This window comes from Agelaius phoeniceus, chromosome 9 (genome assembly GCF_051311805.1).
Source record: "Agelaius phoeniceus isolate bAgePho1 chromosome 9, bAgePho1.hap1, whole genome shotgun sequence".
In the NCBI taxonomy this organism is placed as follows: domain Eukaryota; kingdom Metazoa; phylum Chordata; class Aves; order Passeriformes; family Icteridae; genus Agelaius; species Agelaius phoeniceus.
In genome coordinates this window covers 545,976-573,774 of record NC_135273.1, presented here as the reverse complement: position 1 = coordinate 573,774, position 27,799 = coordinate 545,976, and the positions used below count along the sequence as shown (strand labels likewise).

General features: G+C 54.5%; 1 protein-coding gene across 2 annotated transcripts; it reads left to right on the top strand.

Moving 5' to 3' along the window:
- Nucleotides 1-2,227: 2,227 nt before the first annotated feature.
- On the top strand, nucleotides 2,228-19,433 carry PWWP2B (PWWP domain containing 2B). 2 transcript variants are annotated; one of them, XM_077182736.1, is made up of 3 exons: nucleotides 2,228-2,530; nucleotides 7,354-9,079; nucleotides 9,794-13,311. In XM_077182736.1, exons 1-2 carry the CDS (start codon nucleotides 2,349-2,351, stop codon nucleotides 9,059-9,061), a joined length of 1,890 nt encoding a protein of 629 aa, XP_077038851.1. In that variant the 5' UTR covers nucleotides 2,228-2,348; the 3' UTR covers nucleotides 9,062-9,079; nucleotides 9,794-13,311. The 2 variants fall into 2 exon arrangements, with proteins under 2 accessions (XP_077038851.1, XP_077038850.1); XM_077182735.1 differs by lacking the exon at nucleotides 9,794-13,311 and adding an exon at nucleotides 18,931-19,433 and having other exon boundaries at nucleotides 2,229-2,530.
- Nucleotides 19,434-27,799: the final 8,366 nt, after the last annotated feature.

The window sequence follows — 27,799 nt, the reverse complement described above, 5'->3', positions numbered from 1 at the left end:
CGTGCCGTGCCCCCAGCCCTGGGGACAGTGCCACGAGGGAGAGTTCTGGAAATGGGCTCGATCCATGGCATTCTCGCTCTGGAGCGGAGTGGCTGCAGCAGCACAGGCACTGCAGCTAAAATAGACTTGGCAGGTGTCCTGGAAGCAGCACAGAGGGGAGCTTGGCACAGCCAAATGAAGTGCCTATAAAATGATTCAAATCTTCAACAATAATTCCTCTTGGTGAAAAACCTTGGGATTTATTAACCTGAAGCATGGGTAAGGTGGTTTGTCTAGGAAATCATTTGCTTCACAAAATATTTTTGAGGTTTAAAAGCATTCAACCGGGCAGAACAAAGGCAATTTTTTTTTTGTTTCTTAATTTGGAAACTGCTGAGGGAAGGGCAGCAGAGTGCCAAGGAGCAGAAGTCTGGGCATGTGAGGAGTGTGGAGGTGGGGCTGTGCCCTGGCTCCTGAGTCAGCACCCACCGGTGGCTCCCAGCAGAGCTGGGCTCCAGAAATAACTCCCTGCCCTCTGGTCCAGAGGTCAGAACATCTGGCAGGAGGGGAGGCCCTGGGGCAGGCAGGCCCTGCTGCCTTCCTGGGCCAGGAGGACACAGCACTGGCCCTCTGTGACCTGGATGGGCATGGGGAAAGCTGGGCACGCTCTGCTGGCTCTCCTGAAGACAAGAGGCATCGGTTTGCTCCGTTTTGCACACTAAAAATCAGTGTATCTAATTTTTAGAAGTGAAAAAAATTCTAAAAATTCTAAAAATTAGTGTATCTAATTTTAATACCTCTGCCAGCACTGGGAGGATGCTCCAAAGTGTCCTTTTCCTTCTGAAATGAGTTCTGATTTCTCTGTCCTTGGGGACATCAGAACTTCCCTCTGTGCCTGTGTCCTACCCTCAGCATCTTCCCAAGGCAGCCCCGGGACTTTGGCTCGTGGACCCCTCTTGATGTGGTGACTGAAACGCCAACAGAGTTCCATAAAAATTATACCAAACACCAACCAAGTTGAGATTTTTTTGTTGCTATTTTGCTGCTTGGATTAACAGAAGCAAGGAAGCACAGTGCTGCTCATGGGAGCAATCATTTATCAGCCTTTCTGGCAAGTCTCTGCTTGACACAGTTGGGTCCCAGCCCTTTGAGTACACTGAGAATTCAGCTTCAGTCGCAGCAGAGAAGCTGTATGGATTCCATTGGATCAGGCATGCTTCAGTCTGTCAGCAATTTGGGAAACCACAGCCTCTTTCCAGAAAGCATTGGTAAAAATAAACATGTTATTTGTACATATTTGCATTGGGATGCATTTGGATCAGTATTTGCATGGGGAAGGGCGTAGGCAGAGGTCAGGGGGTGATCCTGCCCCTTCTACTCTGCCCTAGCGAGGCACATCCGGAGGGCCGTGCCCAGTTCTGGGCTCCTCAGGACAGGAAAGCCAAGGAGCTCCTGGAGAGGGTCCAGCGGAGGCCACAGGGGTCATTTTGGGATGGAGCATCTCTGAGATGAGGAGAGACTGTGGGAGCTGGGCCTGGCCAGGCTGGAGAAGGGAAGGCTGAGAGGGGACCCCATCAACCCCTCCCAACCTGCCCGGGGCTGTCAGAGGCCGGTGCCAGGACAGGGAGCACTGGCAGGAGCTGAACCACGGCAAGTTCCACCCCAACATGGGGAAGAACTTCTTTCCCTGGAGGGGCAGAGCCCTGGAGCAGCTGCCCAGGGAGGGGCTGGGGTCTCCCTCTGCAGAGCCATTGCAAACCCTGCTGGCCGCGTTCCTGTGTCCCTGCTGCAGGTGGCCCTGCCTGGGCGGGGTTGGGCTGATCCCAGAGGTGCCCCAAGCCCAGCTGTGCCAGAGCCATTCCTGAGGGACCCAGAGCCCCTCTGGTGATGGTGATTCCAAAGCCCAGCTGTTCTGTCCTGACCCATTCCTGAGGGACCCAGAGCCCCTCTGGTGATGGTGATCCCAAAGCCCAGCTCTTCTGGCACTGAGCCATTCCTGAGGGACCCAGAGCGGGGAGGGGCGGCCATCGCCGGGGCGGGGCTCACCTGACGGCCCCGCCCCCGGAACACCCCCGCCCCGCGGATGCCGGAGCGCGGCTCGGCCGCCAGGTGGCGCCAGGTGCCGGTCCCGCCCCCAGCCCGGCCCCGCCCTTCCCAGGCAGACCCCGCCCCTCCCGGCCGCGCCCCGCCCCGTTCGGCCTCGCCCCCGCCCCGTCCCACGCACGTGCCCGGTAGCGGGGCGGGGCCGTGACGCCATGGCCGGCGGCGGGGCGGGGCCGTGACGTCAGGCGCGGCGGCGGCGGGCGCTCCGTGAGGTCACGGCCCAGCGGCCCGGCCCAGCGGCCCCGCCGGCAGGGAGCGGCGGGAGCATGGCCGAGCCCGGGGCGGCGGCGGCGGCGGTGGCGCCGGGGGACGCGGCGGGGGCGCCGCCGCCGCGGGTGGGCGCGTGGGTGCCGGTGCTGGTGGAGCAGATGGTGAACGACACGCTGGTGGTGACGCTGAGCTGCGGGGAGCGGCGCTTCACCGGCGTGCTGCTGGACTGCTCCAAGAGGTGCGGCCGGGGATGGGGGCACCGGGACCGCGGCGGGGAGCGGGGCCGGAGCGGCGGGGTCGCGCCGCCCCCGCGCCCTTTGTTCGGCCGGGCGGGACAAAGCGGCGGGGTCGGGACCGGCCCGGGGCACGCGGCGGGGGCGGAGCGGTGCCCCCGGACCGGCCGCCGCCCCGCACGTGGCCCCGGGGAGCGCGTCCCGGCCCCGGACCCCCGGCCCTTCCGGTCGCAGCCCCCGCGCCGGTCGCTGCCCTCGGCGGCCTCTCCCCGCGCGGAGCTCCCCGAGCTCCCCCTGCCGAGCCCCCCCAGGTCCCGGCCGGGCCCCGGGGCCGGGCGGCGGTTCCGGGGGGTCCCGCGGGCTGTGGCCGCAGCAGCCCCGCGCTGCCTGAGTTCTGCGGAGCCGAGCGGGGCATCTCGGAGCGGGGCCCGCGGGCTGGGCTCCGCACCGCGGGCACCTCGTGGTCACTCCCACCTGCCCGGCTCTGGAGGTGGCTGTACAGGCTCGCGGCGGGGCCGGGCGGCTGTCCCGGGCAGGGCCGGCTCTCCCGTGAGGAGCAGGTTTGGTTCTGGGTAAGGGACAGATCCGTGCTGCGTGGGAGCACAGCAGCCTCACCTCTCCGATCCATCCTACGAGATGTGCGGAGCAGGAGTTCTGAGCTTCATTTTTGTCATTGATTTAGTTTCACATTGCTATCCCAGAAAATTGGAGTCAGATTTTCAAACGCATTCAGGCACCTAATGCTGTGCAGAGCCCATAAACCCATCCTGGAGTCTGGTCCCAGCCTGAGCAGTTGGTGTCCCTCGAGCGCCCTAAACCATCTCTTTCTGCCTTCTCACATTTCAGTTGTTTTCCTCTGCAGTGACACTTCTTTCACCTGTTTTTTTTTCACCCTAGCCTTTCTCCATTATTTTTCTTCATCTTGTTTCCTCCCTTTGCTCCTAGTGGGTCCAAGAAACAACCAGACGGGTGTTTTCCCCAGGCTTTGAGGCAGCTCTGCAGCCCAGTGCTGCCGCAGCCCTGCGGGTGGTGACACTGGCTGGGAGGCAGTGGGGGCCCGCTGAGCACTGGGGCTGTCCCCGAGGGTCAGTGCTCGTTCTGTGGCTGTCCCCTGGTGCTGCACCCTGCCTGTGGTGGTGCTGAGTGCTGGCTGGGCAGGGCGGGCAGGGAGGGGTGGTGGCCAGCACAAGGGGAGAGCCACGGCCTCGTGGCTCTCGGGAGGGGACTCTGTGTGAGGCAGGACCCTGGGGACTTGGAGCAAGCACTGCAGTCATGCCAGGTGTGGAGGGGAGGAGAGATCTCGTTCATCCTACAGCAGAGCACAGGAGTCGGCCTGGCAGTGGCTGGAAGGTGAAGGTCAGGATGTGTCCCAAAGGCAGCAGGAGTTTATCCACTTGGTGCTGAGCTTGGAGTGCCTGCAGTGGGTGTGTGGCAGAACTGTTTCTCCTCCTCCTGCTGCCTGGCTGATGGAGCTGTGTCCCACCAGCTTGTCCCTGTGCAGGGGTCACCCATGCTCTGCCTGTATTTGTACCCCCTGGGAGATGGGACTGGCAGGAGAGGAGCCACCAGAGCAGGTTGTTAGACCTGCATAGAAAGAGGAGATTACCCCAAAAAGGAAGGAGGGCCTGTGTGGTGATTCTTCACCTTTCTTTTGTGGTTTAAAGTGGTTTTAGCATCTCACAGTAGATGAATCTGTTTTCCTTAGTTGTGGCTGCTCCGTCTCTGAAAGTGTTCAAGGTCAGCTTGGACAGGGCTTGGAGCAGCTTGTCTAACAAATGACCTCCCACCTCAGGCCAGGAGAATTGGAACTCCTGGATGATTTTTAAGGTCCCTTCTAACACAGACAATCTGTAATGCCTTGTTCACCTCTCCTGAGCTGTAGCGGGTGCTGTGTGGCACTGAGCAGGAGGAAGGCCTGGCACCCTGAGCACCCAGGGCACTCCTGGCCATCCAGCTCCTGGCTGGACACCTCTGGTGTTCTGCCACAAAGGCAGGTGCAAGTTTGAACCCAGACTGCCTGCCCGGGTGTGCAAGGGCTCAGCCCATGGGCAGCAGAACTGCCTGCCCGTGCCCTGCCTGTGCCCATGCCCATGTCCTGCCAGTGCCCTGCTTGTGCCTGTGCCCATCCCCTGCCCGTGCCCTGCCTGTGCCCTGCTTGTGCCCATGCCCATCCCCTGCCCATGTCCTGCCTGTCCCCTGCTTGTGCCCATCCCCTGCCCATGCCCTGCCTGTGCCCTGCTTGTGCCCATGCCCATCCCCTGCCTGTGCCTTTCTGCCCCCTGCGCCTTTGGGAATGGGGGGATGTCGGGAGCAGTCATGCCTGACCTTGCAGCTGCTGGGGAATTATTTGCAGAGAAAGTGCTGGTGTCCCTTCCTGCCCCAGCCTGGATGATGCAGCAGCACCAGGGCCTGCCCAGTGACTGGCAGTTATTTGCTTCCAACAAACTGGCTCTGCTCAGAGTGAGCTCCATAGTGTGTATGCTCAAGCAGAGATTTAAATGCTGCCACCGTGTTTCTGATAACAAGATTTGGTAGTTTTGCTGCAATTGAACTTACTTTAAAATTTGGGTTTTAATTATGCAGGGGTATAAATAAAGGACGATGGCATCTCCTGGATCAGGCAGAGACTGGATTGAGGCAACCAAGTCCAGTTGGCTGCAGCTGCCCCAGAAAGGGGGATTACAAGCAGGGTGAAATCCCATCAGCAGTATTTCCTGCTGCTTTAATCACAGAATCCCAGAATGGCTTGGATTGCAAGGGACCTTAAAGCTCATCCTGTTTCACCCCTGCTATGGCAGGGACACCTTCCCCTGTCCCAGGTGCTCCCAGCCCCATCCAGTCTGGCCTTGGGCACTGCCAGGGATCCAGGGGCACCCTGTGCCAGGGCCTAGGGCCTGCCCACCCTGCCAGGGAGCAATTCCTGCCCAGGGTCCCATCCATCCCTGCCCTCTGGCCGTGGGAAGCCATCCCCCCTTGCCCTATCCCGACAGGCCCTACTGAGAGGTTTGTCCCCATCCTTCTGACAGGCCTCCCTGCTGAACTGGTGCCTGGCACAGGCTGACAGCTGGGGAGGGCATGGCCTGGGGCCTGTGGGCACGTTCTGTGGCACAGAGGCTGTGTCCAGCCCACTGGGTTACAGGGTGCTGGTGCACTAATGCCACAGGCACAAACCATCCTGTGAGTGACCCTTTGGGTGCTCCACTGCTGCCAGGTGAGGAACTCCATGCCACTCTGGAGGGTTTGCTGACCTGAACAAGGGGAGTGGGCTTATGTCTACACGAGGAGCAGTTTTCTGTTGTGACCAAGTCATGCAATCTCACTGCATAAAATAATCATAATTTACAGCCATCATTTCATTCAGAAATGGCCTCACTTTGGAGTATGAATGGTGCCGACGTCTCAGTCTGGCTGTACAGACTGTACTGGCTTTCTGGGTTGTCATTTAAAGACACCTACATTCTTGGTTCTCTCTGTTTAAAAAAAGCCTCTTGGAACAAAAATATTTTGTTCCAAATTACGTGATTTCAACAGCTTAATCCTTTCCCAGTTAAACTGTCATTTAACAGCAGGTTGTTGCACTTTTTCAGTAATTCTCTTCAGTAACTTCCCCCCTTCAGGGGAGGGACTTTAGAGGCTCCTCTCCATCGGGAAACCCATGGCAGTGGCTTTGTGCTGCTCTTGGTGAGAGGTGTGGCACAGAGCGGATGCCTTCAGCTCCTCTTCAGTGCTCTCTGTAACATTTACCAAAGTGTCCCCCTCTGTGACACCACCAAGACCCTCCTCCCTTGCCTCAGGAAGGGTCCTTCCTTCTGGTGGTTGGAAAGGAAGCAATGGCTGGCAAGGAAGGGAATGGGAATGGAGCATCCAAAGCCCACCGGTATTTTGGTCTGTACCTGTTCTCCATTCCTTTGTCTCTTCTTGGTGGCTCTCCTATACAACATTTTGTTATTATTAAGAAGGCCCACGTGCTTCACTACGGTGTGGTCTCTGCAGAAGTGTCTCTGGAAAGCCAAGGCAGGGAGCTTGCCCAGTCAGAGTCAGTGTTTCAGGGCAGAATCTGTCCCAGTGCTGTGTTAGCGTAATATTTCTAATGCCAGGCCAAGGGCATAAATTCATACATTTTGGAGACACGAATTGCAGTTGTGAGTTTCAGCATTTCAGAGGATTTGCTTTTGCCAATATCAAGGCAAGGTACCGTGTCCGGGCCTTGGTGGCCTGTAATGAGACTTGGCATTGAAGGACAGAGTATCACCATTGTTAACAACCCTGCTGTTCTGGAGGAGCCCTGGGTGCCTGATGTTACCAAATGGAGCTGAATATGGAGAGGCTGAGGAAGAGGAGCAGGGCTGTGTCTTGGTGAACCTGTGCAAGTTATCCACCCAAGTCAGGGTGTTTGGGTTTAGAATGAAAAACAGGAAAATCAGCCATGCATCTGCAGTGAGAAGAAGGGCAGTTTCATAGCTCCCTAGGCTAATCCAGATCACATCCCTCCTCTGGCCTTGCCAGCCTGCTGATGCAGTAAACTGCTTTGTGGGATAAAACTTACAACTTCTTAGAGCAAAACTTTGTGCAAAGAGTTCATAGAAATAGAGGTTTTGATCCCTCTGCCTTTTCTGGGAGAAGAGTAGGATGCCTTGCTGGATTTCTGCACTGTTGTTATTTTTTTCAGTGGCAGAATCGACTGCTTGATCGTAAAAGTCAAGAGAAAGTGTTGAGTTCTCAGTACCGAAGCTGTGGGATGACAGGATCTTTCGGGTTCCCAGAGAAGCACCTTTCAAAGCTTCTGACTGTGTTTCTTTCTCTCCCCATCCTTCTCGTCCCAATTTAGGTCTGGATTGTTCTGTCTGCCATCCTCCTTCCCGAAGCACGAGGACCCTCCCGCCGGTGCCTGCGCTACCGGAGCCTCCGAGGGCAGGGCTGCTGCCGAGGGCAGGGGAGCCACGGAGGAAAGGGGAGCCTCTGAGGTCAGGGGAGCCTCCGAGGGCAGGGGAGCCACCGAGGCCAGGGGAGCCACCGAGGGCGATCCGGAGCCGCGCCCCGCCGGCCCCCAGCCCGCCGAGGAGCCGCTGCCGCCGCTGCTGCCCGCGCCGGGCAGCCTGCCGCCCTTCCCGCCCTACTTCGAGGGAGCCCCGTTCCCCCGGCCCCTGTGGCTGCGGCACACCTACAACCAGTGGGTCCCGCAGCCGCCGCCGCGGACTATAAAGAGGACGAGGAGGCGCTTGTCGCGCAACAGGGACCCGGGCAGGCTCATCATGAGCACCATCAGGCTGCGGCCCAGGCAGGTGCTCTGCGAGAAGTGCAAGAACACGCTGAACCCCGAGGATGCCGACGCGCCGCGGCAGAACGCCAAGACCAGGAGGAAGCTGAGCATTCAGGACAAGGAGCAGAAAAAGCACGGCGACTCTGACTACGTGGAGAAAAGAAACAAAAGAGAGAGGAGGGAGGATGACAAGTTTTCTGGGGAACTGGTGCATCGAACGCCAGTTATAAAAATATCCTACAGTACTCCGCAGGGGAAAGGTGAAGTGGTAAAAATCCCTTCCCGGGTTCATGGCTCAGTCAAACCGTTCTGTCCGGAGCCAGTGCTGCAGAACGGAGCCGGGGACCAAGAGGAGAGCAAGGACTCTGAACAGTGTCGACAAACCAAATGTTTAATGGACAAGTCAGCAGGCAGCCAGCTTGCTTCCATTCCAAAACTGAAGCTCACACGGCCAGTGCATTCCAGCGTGGATGTCCCACCCCCAAAGATACGGCTGAAGCCCCATCGCATCAACGATGGTGAGAGCGTTTCAATCTATAAGGCAGAACTGATTGACGAAATCAATGTCCTCCAGAACAGCAGGGAGTCCAATCCCGGAGCGTTTTACAATGAAGAGTCTGCTGACAGAAGTTTAGCTGAGATGTCTTCAGGCAGTTCAGGTGAAGATGATGACTTCAAAAGGTTTCCCCAGGGTAAAGATGGACATGATAACTTGGCTTTCCTCATGAATTACCGTAAAAGAAAAGCAGATTCTTCTAGTTTATCAGTGTGTAGCAATGACAGTCTAGATGAATCCAAGTCTTCTAGTTCAGAAGTGACATCACCAGAACTGTGTGACTTTTTGCCTGGTGATGATGCCTCTGTCTCTTCATCTTCAAAAGATGAGCGTAAAATTGTGCCACCACTGACAGTTAGACTGCACACCCAGAGTGTGTCTAAATGTGTTACAGAAGATGGAAGGACTGTTTCAGTGGGGGATATTGTCTGGGGTAAAATTCACGGGTTTCCGTGGTGGCCAGCACGTGTTCTTGACATAAACCTCAGCCAGAAGGAAAACGGGGAGCCTTCATGGCGAGAAGCTAAAGTGTCATGGTTTGGTTCTCCGACCACCTCGTTCTTGTCTGTCTCAAAACTCTCTCCTTTCTCGGAATTTTTCAAACTGAGGTTTAATCGCAAGAAGAAGGGCATGTACCGGAAAGCCATCACGGAGGCTGCAAAGGCAGTCAAGCACCTGACTCCAGAAATACGAGACCTCTTAACACAGTTTGAGACATAACTTTGCCTCCAGTATCAGGTGAGTGATTGCTACACTAACGCTTGCCATCAAAAGCCTCCTGGTGCTTTTTTAATCTGTATTCCACTATTTGTTTGCATTTGTTTTTCCATTAAATCTGAGATTGGCAATTGTGACATTTACATGCTTGGCTGTTAGTTGGTGGGGGTAATTTCAGAGGTGGTGAGAAGCTTAATTCCAAACTCTTTTGGGGGCCATGGGAATTGGGGCTCCTCTTCCCAGAGGGAAATGCAGGCCAGGCAGGACGCTGTGAGGAAGCAGCCTGTTCAAAGAACTGAAAAATCTGGAGCTGTGTGCCTGGAAGATTAACAGCTCCTAGGCTTTCAGTTTCCTTGGGTCAAAGAACTAAAACTTTCACTGGAATAAAGATGACATTTATTATATGTATGTGCTGGTGCCCAGCAGTTACCTGTAACAGTTTAGGACCCCTTTGCTCCCCTCCTTCTGGTCCCTCTGGTTTGGATTTCTTATGGAAGCCCTTTACAGCTCCTCAGAATGATTGTACCAAAAACTGTCTTTGTGGAACAGTATTTCAATATCTCTCACAGTACTTGGGGTTTGGTTTCTACCTCAATTTTCAGTGTTTCTCTGGGGTATGGCCTAGATCAAATGAAATTCCTTTGGGCATCACATCTGTGTGAGGACATTAGGTGGGAGTGGAAACGTGAGAGCTGATTCTTTGTAATGGATGGATTTCCCTTTCTCATCAAACAGTCTGCCTGGGATGAAAATTTGGTGCCTAAAAATACAGGATGTGGCATGACTGGGAATACAAGTTCATGGGAAAATCCAGTGACTTGGATGAAACCTGGAATCATTTCACAACCTTTCTGTCATCACTGTCCAGACAAGAGCTCAGCTGGGATGGTATTAGACAAGGGGGGGATTAACTTTTGTCGAAAACCAGAGGTTTCACTGGGAAGAGCCTTGAGTCAAAGGCCATGCTTTATGCAGTGTGGATCCTTGTGTTGTCCCCTGAATGCTCTGCTCTGTTTCATGCTTGAAGGACTCTGAGCAAGCCAGGGTTGCTCCTCTGGACTCTTCATTATCTGAACTGTCATAATGCAGTGGGACTGGGACGGTCAGTGCTCATGTAATCCTGATGGGAAAATGGGATTTTTTCATATCCTCTGTCATGGGACTTCACCCCTTGCTTGAGTGTGATGAAGGACTTGCTTTGCTTGGGTTATGACTCCATCTCAGCAAGCCTGGCTGGAGTAAATAACCAGAGCATGACATATTCATGCTGTGTACTCAGGGTGTCTGGACAACTGCAGCAGCAACATTTCAGCCTCCTTCTTGATCTTGCCCGTAAAACTGCTGCTTAACTCTGGCTAAGGACTTTATTATATCAGGAGTGTTTGGATTGGACCCAAATTCCTATTAGCTAGATCAGGAGTATAAATAAACCTGCTGCCCAGAATGTACTGTCCTTGCCAATGGAAGAGTCCTGGCCAATCCATGGCTCCTGTCTGGACAGTGCTCTGGTTAAAGGAGCAGCAAACTTCATCCTCTGAGCTGTCTTCAGTGTGTGTGTGAGCAGTTTGGGACAAAGGGGAGGAGTGTCACCATCGTTCCTGACATCTGTCCTCGCCCCTGTGGGTCCTGGGTGGGCTGGCATGGCCCAGCTGCAGGAGAAGGGACAACTTGAGGAAGCACCTAATGCTCAGATCAGACAGATTGGCTGTGCCTGTCAGTCCATGGGGAGGGGGAAAGCTGTGGCCAAGAGGAGTGCCGAGCCCAGAGCTGGAAGTCAGAGTGGGAGGATGCTTGCTCCCCACGTGTCAGCCTGCAGGGAGCACTGGCTGTGGCCCCAGCAGGACCTGGCCAGGGCGAGGGCACAGGCTGCAGGGCAGGGCCTCCAGCAGGAGCTCCAGAGACACGATGGGATCTGAGCTACAGGCACACAGCAGGTCTGCAAACGGGGGAAAGAAGAACACCTGGAGAACACGTGGATAAGAAAATCATGGGATGGCCTGGATCAGACCAAAACTTTCCTTCTCTCTGTGCTCTTCAGCCAAACCTCTGCATGTGCATATGGGTATATACATTTAGCAGATACCACTGTTTTGTTGGCCTCCTTCAGCTGGCTTTCCACAGGGGATTTCCTGCCTTACGTGTCTGAGCTGAGCTGCCAGCACAGTCTGCCAGGCTGAAGACAACATGACTGTTGGATAAAGAACTGCAAAACTAGAAAAGCAGAACTACACAACTGCCTGTGTTTCACATGTCACATTTACCTAGTTTCCCAATTAGACCAGCCTGTCTGGAGTTTTGGTACATCACTTATAAAATTGCTCATTATTTCAGAGAATTGTCTGTACCTAATTCTCTCCTTGCAGGAGCATTGAATTTTGTTGCTTTCCTTGATTTTCCACAAGGTAGAACTGAAATGTTTCCTTCAGCTGCTCATTCACTGTCCTTTCCTGAAGGATGGCATGAAAGGGTTTGGGCTGGAAGGGACCTTGAAGTCCATCCCATTCCCCCCCTGCCATGGCAGGGACACCTCCCACTGTCCCAGGTGGCTCCAGGCCCATCCAGCCTGGCCTGGCGCACTGCCAGGGATGCAGGGGCAGCCCCAGCTGCTCTGGGTAACCTGGTAATATTGCATGGGAACACTATAAAATCCATCATGCTGGGGCTTCACCGCAGTGGCACAAAGGTTTTTGTCATCAGGAGTCCATGAAGTGGCTTCAGCCCTGACACCGCTCCTGCTAATCCTGGCCACAGCAGAAGTTTGTCACTGGTGACACTTTCTATGGTGAAACTTTCTGTCTTCGGGCATGTGATGTGTTCTGCAGAGGGTGGCTACTGGAAAAATGTACAAACGCTGCAGGTCATTTGTGGATGCACAAAACTGGAAAAATTTGATTTTTTTTCTTTTAACTTGGTTTGAGTTGGAAAAGCTGGTAGGATCACTTCTGTTACTGCTTTGTCCTTGGGGTTTCTTTGCAAGGAAAGTACTAGTCAGGTAATGACAGGGTTTTAATTAAGTAAAACAAGTTTCTGGAAAAACAACAGGCAGAATAGCAGCCTGTAGAACTCAAACTTGTACGACTTGGTTGAGAGCAGTGCCAGGAGAGACATGTCTGCTCAGCATCTTGTGGGGCTGCTCTGTGGCTTCCCTGGTGCGAGGCACCAAGGAGCCAGCTCAAGGCACAAGGAAGGCAGTGCCCTGGCTTGGAGTGACAGATGCTTGCTTCTCCCTTTATTCTTCCTGTCCCTGTCCCCAGGCTGTGACTGTGGAACCATTCAACTTGCAGATAGTGAAGGCTTTCATTTTAACTGCTATGAGCTTACAGACCCTCAGTGTCAGTACATCAAGCCACCCATCACACTGCTCCTGTGTGCAGCAAACTCAGAGCTGGCTGCATGCTCGCTGTCTGTAGAAACCACTAATGTAAAACCTGGAATATCACGTTGTGACTTCACCTTCAAAGGTGTTCAGGGCTCTGTGTGTCCAGCCAGTGCTGCTGCCAGCAGCTTGTGAAACAGCATAAATCACTCCACAGCTGTATTTTCTAACACACCTTCCTGGTCACATGGAATATTTCAGCGCAGAAGATGAATGCTTGAGATTTTTCTTGCCCTGCTTTCCAGATGCTTCAGTCCACTAAAACCAGGCATCCAACTTAATTACTATTTCACAGTCTTCCTGCTTGGAAGTCAGCGTCTCTGCATGCTAATACAAGGTGGGAGAGCAAGTCCAGAATAGGCTGTGCTGCATTTTTGTGTGCCCAGCGCTGGTGGTTGGAGCTGCACGTTGGGTGCCATCCTGCTGATCTGCCCGTTCCAAAAGCACCTGCCTGTTGTGCCCAGGGGCTGCCCTGTCCTGGCAGCGTGGCCCCTCTCCATCCCCCTGCTCCAGGCGTTTTCTTTGGAAATGCCACCGGGCCATGCATTGTGCTATTTCTAACTGCACCTGCACCAGTGCCCGGACTGCGATCGGCTTTCAGAGCTGTAACTTCAGCTGCTGCAGGAGATTGTATCCCCAAGGGCTCAGCAGCTCCCTTGGGAGCACACTGGGCTGTGCCCTGCTGTGCCCTGCAGTGGCCAGGGCGGGTGGGTGTCCCCAGCACTGTCACCTGCCCACACTGCACCCAGTGCCTGTAGATCCACACGGGATCAAGGGCTGTGCCAGGGTCCCAGGGCAGGGAACGGGAGAGATGTGTGCACAAAGAACCTGGAAACTGGTTTCCCTGAAAGCTTACAAATAAAGTAAAAACAATTTCTCTCTGTTTTCCTGAATTTTGTTTATTTGCTTGTTTGATGTTTGAACTCAAGTGGAGGTGTTTGAATTGCAGCTACAATTCCCCTTTTCCCAGCAAGCTTGGAGAGCAGCAGGGTGGGAGCCAAGGGGCACCCAAGGGAGTTCTCTGGTCTCCCAGGCAGGCTTGGAGCTCATCCTGCCCCTGTGGTGCTTAGGCAGGTGTTTGTGCAGTATTGAGCACCTCCAGGGTGCACTCACAGAAAGGCTGCTTTGGGCCAGAAAGGAATGGGGGATTTTGGGAAACTTGGTGGTAGCTCTGTGTAGGGAAGGATGCCTGTGCTCTGCAGGTGAGGAACAAACAGGATCTTCACACAGCAGCCGTGCACTGCTAATGGCACATGCAGCTGCTTGGCTCGTGGGGCTGCCTGACACAATGGGTGACACAGATTGTACTATCACAGATGGGCTTGGGTTGGACATACCTTAAAGATCATTTTGTTCCACCCCTGCCATGGCCAGGGACACCTTCCATTATCCCAGGTTGCTGCAAGCCACATCCAGCCTGGTGTTGAACAATTGAATATTTCTCATTTTCATGTTCAGGTGTGAAAAGTGGGACTTCGATCACAAGAATTGATGTGAAGGCTCTTGTTTTTCAGCCTTGATATGTTCTGTTTTGTCCATAAGTTGCCATCAGTGGTGCTGGCACTAAGGTGAGCAGGAGTGTGTGGCTGAGTGACAAGCTCTGCTCCTGCCTGTAAAAGGCTTATGGAGCTGCTCACCTGTGAGATGAGGTGAGCACAAGCTGGGATGTGCTGCTTTTGGCTGGGGTACAATTAGCTTTTTTCACAGGGATGGATTTGGGGCCACGTTTTGGATTTGTGCTGAACACAGGGTTGATAAAATAGAGATGTTTTTGTTATTGGTGAACAGGACTTGCACAGAGCCAAGGCTGTTCCTGCCCCTCACACAGCCATGCTGAGGGTGTGTGGGAGGCTGGGAGGGGACACAGCCAGGACAGGTGACTCCAACTGGCCCAGGGCTATTCCAGTCCATATGATATCATACGTGGTATATAACATGGGGGGGAAAAGGAGGAAGGGGGGACATTTGGGGTGATGACATTTGTTTTCCCAAGTCACAGTTAAATGTGATAGTGCCCTGTTCTCCTGCCTGCCCATGGAAGCAGGGATTTAATTTCTTATTTTGCTTTGTTTGAGTGTGCAGCTTTTGCCTTCCCTATTAAGTTGTCTATCTCAGCCCATGAGTTCTCCAGCGTTTGTGCTTCCAGTTGTGTCCCCGATCCCGCTGCTGAGGGAGGGAGCGAGCGGCTGCTGGATGGGGCTATACCACCACATGGGGCCTGCTTTATTTTATTTAAATCTGCTTGCTGCAGCTGTTCTGTGTGCTCTCTCTACCTGTACAGAGCACATGGGCTCTGCATTAGCCAGATAATGGACTCTGCACATCCTGAGATTACGTGCAGCTGAAATAGGCTTCTGGTGTCCGGCAGCAAGGGCACAGATGGGGCTTAATCCCTCAGCTCCTGGAGGGCTCGTGCTCCTCATATCTACAGCCCTGTGCCCCAGGGCTGCAGCTCTTCAGTCAGCCATGAGTGCTCCCTTGCTTCTCCCGGGGCTTTCTCTGCCTGAGCAGGAGCAGGAGCAGGAGCAGCAGGACCCTGCCACGGGCACAGGTGACAATGTCCCTCTAGCGAGTGAGGGCTGTGGCTCCTGCCCAGCCCAAGGTGCCCGTGGGCAGCAGGAGGGTTCCCCTCCCTGCAGATGGATGCCCGTGCAGCTGAAGGTGCCCTCAGGGCTCCCAGTGCCAGAGCAGTTCCACAGGGGCCTGTTGTGCCCTGCATTAGTGGCCTCCTGGCCTGTCACTGCCCGGGTGGCTCTGGCAGGGAGGAGCTGGACAGGGGGTAATGGAGCTCTTCCCATTAAGCTGATGAATTTCTGAAGGAGTGAATGCCTTCACTGATGTACCAGTTCCTGTTTCATCTGCAGTAGTCCGTGCTAGTGCAGGATCAGCCAGCCTGAGTTTCTTTATGAAGTACATTTCCTGTGTGCTCTCTGCACCCGAAGAAATGAGTTGTAGCAAATTACTAGTTTGACTTCCCTTGTGAGTGATGACTTGCTCTGTTTTGATGCACGCCAATAACCTGAGCCATTTACTCATCTGGAAAACAGCCCTTTCCAAAGGCAGAAACCCTCAGTGCAGGATTTGTCATAGGGAGGCTTGGATGATAGAATTTGAGAGCTCCAGTGTTGGAGAATGTAGCTGCCAGCCTGCTCAAGTCTGCTGGATTCTGTGCCTTGAGAGCTGGAGACAGTTCCAAAACCTCATGCAGTGGGCCAGAGATGGGGATCCCAGCTGCCACCCTTTCCTTCCTCCTGGGACAGGAAGGCATGGGAAGGAAGGACTTTACCAGCTGGCTGCTGGCAGCAGCCTCTCTGCATTTCCCCCAAAGAGAGATGGCTGGACAAACACTGGTTTGGTGACACTCAATTACAGCCTGCTGTTAATTGCTTTATGATTAGAAAATAATCCTCAGAATAAGCTGCTTGGGCACACTTGGGGTGCTGCAGCCTCCAAAGATAAGTTGTCTTCTGCACTCTACTGGTGCTGCTCAATCTGGATTTATGAATGGCTTTATTTGAACCAAAACTTCATTTTTTAAATTATGAACAAGCACTTGGCTTCAGGGGAGCTGCCTTGGCTCTCCTTTGGACACCCAGCTTAGCACCCAGGCTGTCCTGAGTCAGCCCACAGGTATTGTGTTAGTTACACATAGGCCAAGGCAGCAGCATCAGCTGCTGCTCCATGCTGGAAGGGGGTTTTTAAACACAAATTACTGAAGCTTTGCAGGGATGAAGTGAGAGCGTACAAGGGGCTGTCACTGTGGCTCCTCTTGGACACATGAGAACTCCTGTGCATGCACAGGCACCAGGGCTCTGTCATGGGGTGCCCATGCCCCTCGAGCCAGGCTGCATTCATTGCTGTGCAGGTTACAGGTGCCCAGCCAGGCTGCATTCATTGCTGTGCAGGCACAGGTGCCCAGCCAGGCTGCATTCATTGCTCTGCAGGTTACAGGTGCCCAGCCAGGCTGCATTCATTGCTCTGCAGGTTACAGGTGCCCAGCCAGGCTGCATTCATTGCTGTGCAGGTGCAGGTTCCCAGCCAGGCTGCATTCATTGCTGTGCAGGCACAGGTGCCCAGCCAGGCTGCATTCATTGCTCTGTAGGTTACAGGTGCCCAGCCAGGCTGCATTCATTGCTCTGCAGGTTACAGGTGCCCAGCCAGGCTGCATTCATTGCTCTGCAGGTTACAGGTGCCCAGCCAGGCTGCATTCATTGCTGTGCAGGTGCCCAGCCAGGCTGCATTCATTGCTGTGCAGGCACAGGTGCCCAGCCAGGCTGCAGAGCTGTGCAGGTGCCCAGCCAGGCTGCATTCATTGCTCTGCAGGTTACAGGTGCCCAGCCAGGCTGCATTCATTGCTGTGCAGGTGCCCAGCCAGGCTGCATTCATTGCTGTGCAGGTACAGGTGCCCAGCCAGGCTGCATTCATTGCTCTGCAGGCACAGGTGCCCAGCCAGGCTGCATTCATTGCTGTGCAGGCACAGGTGCCCAGCCAGGCTGCATTCATTGCTCTGCAGGTTACAGGTGCCCAGCCAGGCTGCATTCATTGCTGTGCAGGCACAGGTGCCCAGCCAGGCTGCATTCATTGCTGTGCAGGTTACAGGTGCCCAGCCAGGCTGCATTCATTGCTCTGCAGGTTACAGGTGCCCAGCCAGGCTGCATTCATTGCTCTGCAGGCACAGGTGCCCAGCCAGGCACAGGGACTGAGCTGCATGCCGAGGTTCCAGCATTCCAAGCCAAGGAGCATCCAGCTGTTTTAAGCTGCTTGCTCTGTTGCTGGCAGCCCCAGCTTTCTGCTCCCACAGAATCCCTGATACTTGCCCTCAGGTAGTTCTGGAGCAGCTGAGGTTTGGCCCCTGTCCCCATGGAGGAGCCCCGTCTGCCCTGGCAGTGGCAGGACCCTTCCCTGGGACCTGTTTGACATCGTACTTCTGGTGTGATTCTTTCTTCCTCCCAGGGAGGAATCCCAAAGAATCCAGCCACCCAAGGGCTTGCTGTTACCTCCTCAGCCAGGAAATGCATTTTTTCCTGTTTAGACAAGATCTTCTCACTCTGTAATGTCTCTAAAGTGTCAGTGCTTTCAAAGCCGCTTGAGGGATATTGTTCCAGGTCCCTGGGCCTCAGGAAGGTTTTCCTAGGTATAAGGTGATAAACCTGCAAGTGAGATTGTTGTGTGCTCTTGAAAGTCTCTCTGTTCATCAGAAGACAAATAGATTCTCCTGCAAGATTAGGTAAGAATTTGTACTCTGTTGGCTGCAGGTAACAGAGCCCGGGGGTGAGACCTCCCAGTTTCTGTCAAATACTGAAAGAGTGTGTGAAACCTGATTGCAGCTCTTCTCTGGAATACAGCTTTTGGGACAGATGTTCCTGGGTATTGAATCAGCTCTTTGCATTCTGCATTGTGTGGGCAATGCTGAGGATCATTCTGGATGCTGAGTCTGAGTGAATCAGTGTCACTTTGGGTCCCCTGCCTGCAGAAGCAGTGCTGCTGCCATGTCAGCAGCTTTGGAGATGTGATCCTCTTCCTGTGTTTGGTGTTCTTGGTTCATTGTGCTCTGTAAGTCACAAACCTCAGCTGGGGTGGTTTGAAGGTTTCTGATCTGCTCCTCTATGGTGTTAATGTTGTATGTCAGGAGCACAGATCCAAGCTGGTGTCTCCTGCACTTCCAACTCAGCTGACGTGGCACAGGCTTAGGGCTGGTCATATTCCTGTGCTGCTGGAGCTGCATTGCCCTGGGAGCGAGGTGCAGTGGTGCTTCTGCAGCTGGTCTGGGTGAGTGGAGGTGTCTGTGCCGTTCCCTCCCTTGGTCCTGTATCACCGAGTTGTTCCATGCATCTTCTGGCTTCTTCCCTTGAAGCAAGTGGATTTTCCCCTTGAACTCTTCCAGAGCTTCCACACTGTAGCCTGGCTGGGGCACTGCAGCTGGGGCACTGCAGCGGGCACTGCAGCCTGGTACTGCAGCTGGGCACCGCAGCCTGGCTCTGTAGCTGGGGCACTGCAGTGGGCACCGCAGCCTGGCACTGCAGCCTGGTACTGCAGCTGGGCACTGCAGCTGAGCACTGCAGCCACAGTCAGCAGTTTGAGCACTTGCAGGTACTTAGAAAAGCTTCTGTACGGCTGCTCTCAAGGGGAGAATAATCCTATTTTGTAGATTGTGTTCGGAAAGTGGAGGCAGATGTTCTTCACGTGGCACGCTCCGTGGGGACTTGTGGCAGATTAACCTGCAGTAACCCACCCGAACAGGGACTCCAGAGTCTTTAAGCCAGACCAGAGATTTATTATCATCACTGAAATTCATATCGTGTCGGTCCTGGGGAAAATCCCGCTCTTCCTTTGGGTTTGTTAGCCTGGCAGCTTTCTTCCCAAGCTGCAGCCGCTGCTGGTTGTGCCTGCTGGGCCAGCTGGGAGCAGGAGAATTCCTGGCTATATTTAGAGGGAAGCTGCAGCGTGTGCCTTGCCGCTCTGTGTCAGTAACCTCTCCCTCTCTGGCTTTTTCAAGGTAACAGAAGACGAGCACAGCTGTTCTCCTAGCGGGTCACCGAGCCTGTACCGCCCGGACGCGCTCCCAGGGGACGCAGGCGGCGCCGTGCGCGCGGCACGAGGACGGGGCTCCGGGACAGGTGACAGGGGACAGGGACACGGAGCTGGGAGGCTCTTCTGGCGTGAGGCGGGGAAGGCTGAAGGATATCTTACCCTAGAATGAGAATTTGACCAGTTGGACGGCAATGAACTAGGAGAACAGCAAAAACCACAACTCGGAATGTATTTATTACTTAAAAGTTAGCTATTCTTGATAAAATTCCCCAGATTATTGCTGCTGCTTATTTTACTTACAGATTTCACACACTTGTTAATTTTAAAGCTACCGAACTTTTATTCGATACTGTACCCTGAGAAATGTAATTGGGTCAGGACATGCAATAGAATGAAATCATTGTAGTGTCTTAAGTACAATGGACTCACTTTGTGTCTATTAAACCTTGGAAGATGTGCAACACACAACAGTGTGGCTCTCATTGCGTGCTAAAGCTTTCTTGTCTCGTTTACTGCAGAGCAGGAGAATCAGTGGTTCCAGGTACATGAACAAGCAGTGCTGGGGACTTGGATGTCCTTGGGTCCTCCCCCTGTGCTTTCCCAAGTCACCTGGAGGAGCAGCACAGCACGGCCTGGGCCTGCCCTTGCTGCATGCAGAGGGTTCATGCTCTGGCCAGGGAGGGAGTCCATGTCCTGAACTGAACATGAACATGCATATGAGCATGAAGTTGTATGTTCACACTCTGTGAGTGGGGTTTAAGGCCCTCTGAACACGTTGGACAGAAGGTTCCTCTCCTTACCCATGACCAAGAGGTGATGCATGATTCTGAACCAGCAACCAAACAGCTTTTTCTTTCCAAATTCAAATGGTTCACAGACTGGACAGTGACATATGGACAGGATTTTGGAGCTGTAACAGTTCATTTTTTGGGTTTGTGTTAGTCTACCCCTTCCCTCAGTCCAGAGACATTAATTTGAGGTGGTCTGTTGCCTCTGGTGCTGGAGAAAGCAGCTGAGAGTGTCCCTGCTCAGCACAGTGCTGTCTGTCTGTGGGAGGTTGCCTTGGAGCTGCAGGATCCCCGCACTGATCCTGTTCCTGTCAGCTGGACCTGCTGCAGCAAACACGGGATGAACTCTCGCTGAGTTGGGGCGAGCAGGTCGGAAATCACACGGGCTCGTGTTTTCCTGGTTTGTGCTGCTTCACACTGTGGTCTAAGAATGTCAGCAAGAGAGCTCAGAGCTTCCCGTTTCAGCAGCAAAGTGTCCAAAAGGAGAGCTCAGCACCAAACCCCTTCTGCTGAGCCTCAGAAATCTGCATCACAGCAGCAGGAAGGCTGTGGTGTACAGCAGGAGATGGTGAACCAGGACAGCTGTTTCCCAAGGCCCATTTCGGTCACCTCTGCAAACAAATCAATGAGCCTTCCTGTTTTCCAAAAATAAGTGCAAGAAGGACAGCAGTATCTAGCAGGAGATGTGTTCCTGCACCTTGTGTGAAGCCTTTGTGCAGTGGGTGTTTACCCAGGCTGGCAGAGGTGCTCCTGTGCTGGGAGTGCTCCTGCTCCAGGAGGAACAGCCTTGCCTTTCTTAGCTCCTGCCTGTCTGGCCTCAGGGGCTCTTTGTGAGGTTTTTTTCTAGCATCTTCTTGAGCTGGGCCTGGGCTGGCCTGATGGCTGTGAGGTGGTTTTTGTGTTTTCTGCTCACACAGTTGTGCACTGTACAAAATTCCTGCCCAAAAGTGCTGCCAAGCGTTTGGCTGTAGCATTACAGCAGGGAGCTGCAGGGAGGTACAAGCAGCCTTCTGTTCACTTAAAAAGTAATTTTAAAAGGCAGACGAGAATAACCAGGACCCTACTCCTCACTACTCCCAGGAAAAGCACCTGTCTGCTCCCTTCTCCAGTGAAGGGCTGCTCCATCTCACATGAGGAAAGGCTGCTCCAAGGCTGGAGGAGATGCCAAGGACAGTAGGTGAGGGCTGGCCACGTTCCTGAGCAGGCAGCCCATGGCACTTGGGCACACTGAGCAGGCAGGAGCATTCTTCAGACCAGCTGTTCAGTCTCTGCTGGCTGTGAGGGAGCTGTGTGATACCTCACACGTGGGGCCACTGATTTTCTCTGGGCTTGGGTCATGGGATGGCTTGGGAGGGTTTGCTCAGGGCCAGTGTCCATCCTGTAATCTGGGGTGGTGCCCAGGGTGGAGTTGTTTAGGAGATGTCCAGCTTTTCCCCACAGTCTCTGCAGGAAAGCCCTGGTGCAGATCAGCCCTGCCAGCTGTGTCACAGCACAGTGGGAGCTGCTGGCCTTGCCCTCTGCCCCGTGGATGGGCACAGATTGGCACTGCCAGCTGTGCCAGAGATTGGCACTGCCAGCTGTGCCTGTGGATGGGCACAGATTGGCACTGCCAGCTGTGCCTGTGGATGGGCACAGATTGGCACTGCCAGCTGTGGATGGATGGGCACAGATTGGCACTGCCAGCTGTGCCTGTGGATGGGCACAGATTGGCACTGCCAGCCCGTGCCCTCTGGCAGTGCCCTGCTCCTGCGGGCTGGGGGGCACTGAGTGCCTGTGTCCCTGTGTCCCTGCCAGAGCCCTCCCCTGCCCTCCCCTGCAGGCTGCTGTGGCCAGGCAGGGCTCCTGCTGTCCTTGCACCTGGGCGTGTGACATTCCTGACATTGCTGTGCCCTGTGGAGAGCAAACAATGGGCAGCTCCTGCCCTGGGCCCTGCTGCTGAGGGCTGAGGGGAAATGCCAGTGCCAGCAGGTTCCAGAGCTGGTTTGCTGCCCTTTCTGCCAAGGCTGGGCAGGGACCCTCCTCCAGAGAGCACTGAAAATTGGTCTGCCAGGTCTCCTTGTTTTCCTGTGTCCCTTGCGATGCCCACTGGTCTGACAGCTGTCTGTCTGTCTGTCCTAACAGCAGCTTAAAGAATAAAAAAGAGGAGTGACATTTCAGTGCTGCAGGTGAGTCACTGGATTTTTGACACTTTACTAAGATCTGCCACAGACAGTTCCAGTACCAACATGGTAACAGAAAATGGGGCTTGGGAGGCAGGGGAGTGCAGGGGACACGGGTCCTGCTAGGACTCAGCAGCTCAGAGCCAGAGGTGGGTTAAACCCCAGCCTTACACAGCACCAAACCTCAGCCCAGCACTGCGTGGGGGCTGCCAGAGCTGCCCCACTGCTCCTCGATGGAAAGATGACTCAGGTTTTGGCAAGGCTGAAAGGATGAATCTCGTAGCAAATTGCTTCTTTGCCTTGGCCATTATGCGGATAAATGAAAATAATTTCTCAGCAAGTGCAAATGCATAAGCCAAGAGTACAGTGACGGTTCATTTCTTAACTGGTTTAAAAAACCTGGTGTGGAAGATTCTAAATATCACTTTTAATAATGTGAGGTTGGAATGGCTTAATTCAGTCTGTCACTGTGTCAGAGTAAAAGCTGGATTGGGTTAAAAACCTGAGTGTAACATTCAGGAATGGTGAGTGGCCTGCAGGATTCTCTGTGCTTCCCATCCAGTCCCACCGCCTGCCCCGGGCAGGGACATTTCCTCTAGACCAGGCTGCTGCAGGTCCCATCCAGCTTGGCCTGGAACACTTCCAGGCATGGGGCAGCCACCGTTTCCCTGGGCAAGCCATGCCAGGGCCTCCCCTCCCTCCCAGGGCAGAATTTCCAGTATCCCATCTGAGCCTGCCCTCTGTCAGTATGAAGCCATTCCCCCTCGTCCTGGCCCTCCAGGCCCTTGGCCAAAGTCCCTCGCCATTATTCAAACCAATCAGGATTTTTTGTAATACAGCTTTTTGCTAATATTCTAAACCTATAGATTAAATTTTGGAGTCACAGTGGACAAACCATTGTAGCACCTGTTTGTCTTAACCTGTGACGTTTCCCTAAAGCTTCTCTTGCCTCTCTTCCAGCTTCAGGATTTCTGTTCTCTCTTTCCTCTTTGGGCACTTCCCAGGGATCCTGGGAAGCAGTTTTGCATTGATCTGTCCTGCTCACCTCACTGCAGTAATCCTTCCTGAGGCTGAAGTGTTCCTTCAGGAGGAAATGGAGCTTTAAATGTGAAAATAGCTTTATCCTGGCAAAAGAGAAACCTGCTCTTTCTGGAATGTGGGAATTTTCTTATTTTATAGAACTTCAGATTATGTACTGTCCATTTTTTTATTCCTGCCTGTAGCAGAGGAGTTCCAAGCAGCCTCAGTGTGTTTTTCTCTGTGTCTCAGGATTTATGGCTCTGCTGTTAGGCCAGGGATCGACCTCAAGCATCAGTAGCCAGGTGGGAGCTGGGGTCCCCTGCCCCACACCTTTCTCATGCCTCAGCAGGGAGCCCGAGCCAGGGTGCTGGGCCATGCCTGTGACCATGAGAGTGACCGTGACAGTGACCATGAGAGTGACCATGCCTGTGACCACGACAGTGACCATGACAGTGACCGTGACCATGCCAGTGACCACGACAGTGACAGTGACAGCGACCGTGACTGTGGCCATGTCTGTGACCATGACAGTGACCGTGACAGTGACCATGCCTGTGACCATGTCTGTGACCATGACAGTGACCATGCCTGTGACCATGTCTGTGACCATGACAGTGACCATGCCTGTGGCCATGACAGTGACCGTGACAGCGACTGTGACTGTGGCCATGCCAGTGACCGTGACAGTGACCATGACAGTGACCATGACAGTGACTGTGACAGTGACCATGTCTGTGACCATGACAGTGACCGTGACAGTGACCATGTCTGTGACCATGCCTGTGGCTGCCCTGGCTCCCTCATCCCGGCCTGTCCATCCCTGCCTGCACCCTGCCAGGCTCCAGTGGGCAGCCCCGCTCTGCCTGAGCTGGTCCATGGGCCTGTGCTTGAACCTGAGCTCTGGCTGCCCAGGAGGGACCAGCCTGGACACAGGGAATGTGTCCCCGAGCATCGCAGGGAATCGGGCATGGCCGCCCTCCTCTCCAGGGTGGCTCAGGCAAGCACCATTAAAGGGCAGCTTGCTTTAATCCACTCAAACGTCTGTCATCTATGGAAAATATTTCCTTTCTCCTAAACTCTTTTTTTCTTAAGTGCATCTCATAAAACACAAAGTTGGGCAAGTTGTTTTTGAAGCAGATTTCTGAGGGAAAGCACATAAACTGCAAGCTGGTTTGCATTAGACACCAAAACCTGGAGCATTTGGCTTTGATAAGTGAGGCCCGACGTGGCTGGAAGCAGAAGGGAGCTGCACCAGGAATGCTGAGGGCAGCTGAGCTGGCTCCAGCCAGGGAGGGGCTGGTTTTCCTTGGGGGAGTCCCTGGTGCCACTGAAGACCACCTTCAGTGGGTGCAGGTGGCAGGGGACAAAGCCTGGTCCCGAGGGGCGAGGGGTCCGGGCTGGGGGAGCAGGGGGCACGGCCGTGCCAGGGCTGGAGCTGCTGCCAGGGCTCAGCCCCCAGAGCCCATCCCTCTCCGTGGGATTTCCCAGTGTCCAGCCTGGGGCAGGGAAACCTTTGGGGCCAAGCCCCCTGAAATGCAGCATCTTCCTGTGTGCCTTTGCCCCCCAGTCAGTGAGGGAGTGTCCCTCGCTTGCCAGGGCAGGCAGGGGAGACACTGGCACACCCTGGGCTGGAATGGGGCTCTGCTGCTGCTGCTGGCACAGCTGGCATGGGCACGGTGACACCAGCTCACTCGGGCCACGTCTGCTGGCTGCTGAAGGTGAAGGTGGCTCTCCTGCTGGACAGGCTTGGGCTGGGCACCAGGGCTGGTGGGGAGGAGAGTGGAGGGGACAGGCAGGGCAGCCCTGGTCCAGTGGGAGCTGGAGTGAGGGGTGCCAGCCCTGCAGCCCCACAGGGCACAGGGATCAGGGCATAGTAAGGGGTGCCAGCCCTGCAGCCCCACACAGACACAGGGCACAGTGAGGGGTGCCAGCCCTGCAGCCCCAAATGAGCACAGGGCACAGTGAGGGGTGCCAGCCCTGCAGCCCCACACAGACACAGGGCACAGTGAGGGGTGCCAGCCCTGCAGCCCCACACGGGCACAGGGATCAGGGCACAGTGAGGGGTGCCATCCCTGCAGCCCCACATGGCACAGGGATCAGGGCACAGGGATCAGGGCACAGGGATGAGGGCACAGTGAGGGGTGCCAGCCCTGCAGCCCCACACGGGCACAGGGATCAGGGCACAGTGAGGGGTGCCAGCTCTGGAGCACGGGCTCTCTGCAGAGGGGAGCTGGGTCTGGCTCTGCGGCTCCTGGCTGGCTGGGGTGGGGATCCTGCCTGCTTTGATTCTGCTGATGACTCTGCCCCCACGCCATCATTTCGCTGCACGGCGTGGTTGCAGAGCTGTAATGGCTCTGTGTGGTGTGGGTTTGCTGCTGGGTGTGAGCTAATGAGCAGCTGGGGATCAGGCTCTGCTGGTCCCAGCGCTGGCACCGCGAGGCAGCGCCCGCCTGTGCCACCGAGCCCTGCCTGGGGCAGGTGACCCCTGGTGCTGCTGGCACAAAGGCACCACGGGCACCGATATCTGTATCAGCAAGGCTTAAATAGGAATCCTCATGTTACTGCAGCCTCTCCAAACCCTAATTATTTATAATTTCCACAGTTGAACCTCTGTTGCTAAAGAAAAATTGAATTTTCCCAGCGGCGCGGAGGCTTGGCTGATGAGTCACGGCGCTTCGTTAGCTAATCTTAGAGCCACTGTGAATTACTCACTGGCTGCTGATACAGAGTAGGCTGAGAAAATGCTCCTTTGGAGTGGATAATTTTGGAATTTGGGTCTCTTCCCTGGCAGGAGAGGGTGTGAGTGTGCGGGGGTTCAAAGCCATTATGTGGGTGCATGCTGGTCTCCCAAGGGGATCCTAACACATAAAAAACTCAGAGCCTGGGCTGCTTTCTCCAGTCAGATCCATGGGTGAATTTCAGTGTGTGAGGATGTTTTAAATTTGGAAATAACTCACTGTGAATCTGTGCTGAATCAGATGGGTCAGGTAGTTGGGGTAATGGCCCTGGTGAGAGAGGTCTGGGGAGGACAGGGTTTATTCTGGGAGCATTAAATGTTGAAGTTGGTAAAGGGGGAGCACAAAAGTGAGTTTGGGGTGGGATTCTTGGGGGTGTCCCATGCAGGGCCTGGAGATGGACTTGATGATCCTTGTGGCTCCCATCCACTGCAGGAGATTCTATGATTCTATGAATTCTGTAGTTTTTTGGTTTTCTCTGGAGTTGATGTTTTCTTTCAAAGTCTCCCAAAAAGGTGTGTGTCTGAGGAAGCAAGATCACACATGTTCTCTGTGAAATGTCCATGTTCCCCCTGGAAAACATGATGGGGCCATGAACCTGAAATCCCTGAGTGCCCCCTGGCCAGGCACAGGTCCCTGTGGGCAGCACCTGCCAGGCTCTGGCAGCCACAGGGCAATGCCCATGGGCAGCTGTCAAACTGCAGGACCTTTCAGGACCCTTTGGGGTGGTGGGAGGCATTTCCTGGGGGAGCAGCAGGGAATTATTCCTGCTACTATAATGATTTTTATCTTTCTTTTTATTATGGCTTATGTGTGTGTGCACCAAAAATTCCATCAGCATTTTCCCAAGTGGTTGTTCCCACCATGGCCTGAACTAACAAAGTTTATTACAGGTAATTTTTCTCCCTGGTGCCAGACGCTGTCAGCTGCTGATTTGTGCTGCCAGCTCGGCCTCAGGGGATGGTCCCTGACACATGAAACAGCTCTTGGTATGATAATTGCAGCAATTTCAAGAAACAGGAGTAGGGGTCTGGGCAGGAATTGCCTTTGGGAACATCTGTTTCACCTTTCTGTCTATGACCTCCTTCTGAAAGCATCTTTTCAATTAAAAAAAAAAAAAAAAAGCTTGTTCAGTATAACCCAGTCTTGGAGTGACTCACAAATGGCTGTGAGAGCTACACAAGTGCAGCTTGTCCTGTGCAAATGGTGGGCAGAGGATCAGGCGCTGCCCAGGGAGGTTTGGAGCCCCCATTCCTGGAGGTGCCCAAGCAGTAACTGGGCATGGGCTGAGTGCCAGCGAGGGCATTGCTCACAGATGGTGCTGGAGCTCTTTTCCAGCCTCAGGGATTCTGGGATTCTAGGAGGACTCTCCAGCCTGTGTCTGCCGCCCTCTGCTCGCAGCCTGGTAGCACCAGCTCTGAGTTTGATGGAGCTGTAGCTGCCCCAGGTTTGTGTTTGAGACCTGAAATCCATGGCATTCCCCAGGGCAGGCCATGCTGCACGGACAGGGCCCAGCTCCATCTCTGCTCTGCAGGCCCCAGCTGGCTCTGGCCAGGCTCCCTTGGCCAGCACAGAGGGGCAGAGGAGCCGAATTTGGCCGCTGGTGCAGCGGGGAGGGCAGTGGGACACAGGGACCCCCGTGCCCCGGCCCCCAGTGCGGAGTGCAGGGGCTGCTCCTGTCCAGCAGCCCCGTGTGGGCAGAAACAGAGCTCCTGGACACAAACTGGTGTCCCCTCCTTCGAGCAGGCAGCAGAAGGAGGGGCCTGGAGGAAGCTGGTGCTCGCTGAGTTAAACCTGTTCCACAGCCTTGTTCCCTGCTGTGCCTGGTGCCAGCCCCTTTGCCTGTGCCAGGGGCCTGCTCTGCTCACACCAGGGCAGCTGTGCACCCCGGTTTAATGCATCCTTGTTCCAAGGTTAAACTATTCTTCCTGTGACAGATGTTAATTATCAGCTGTAATTAATGGGTTCCCAACCCCCTCCACTGCAGATTCTGGGGCTGAATTATGACCAGCAGTTCAGAGCAGCTCCTGCACGGTGGTGATGGATGCTCTTTTTGGTGGTGCCACCAGTGTTTCCTTTATTAGGAACCACCAACGTCTCTCTGGGAAGTGTGGAGCAGCATTCTGTTTGAA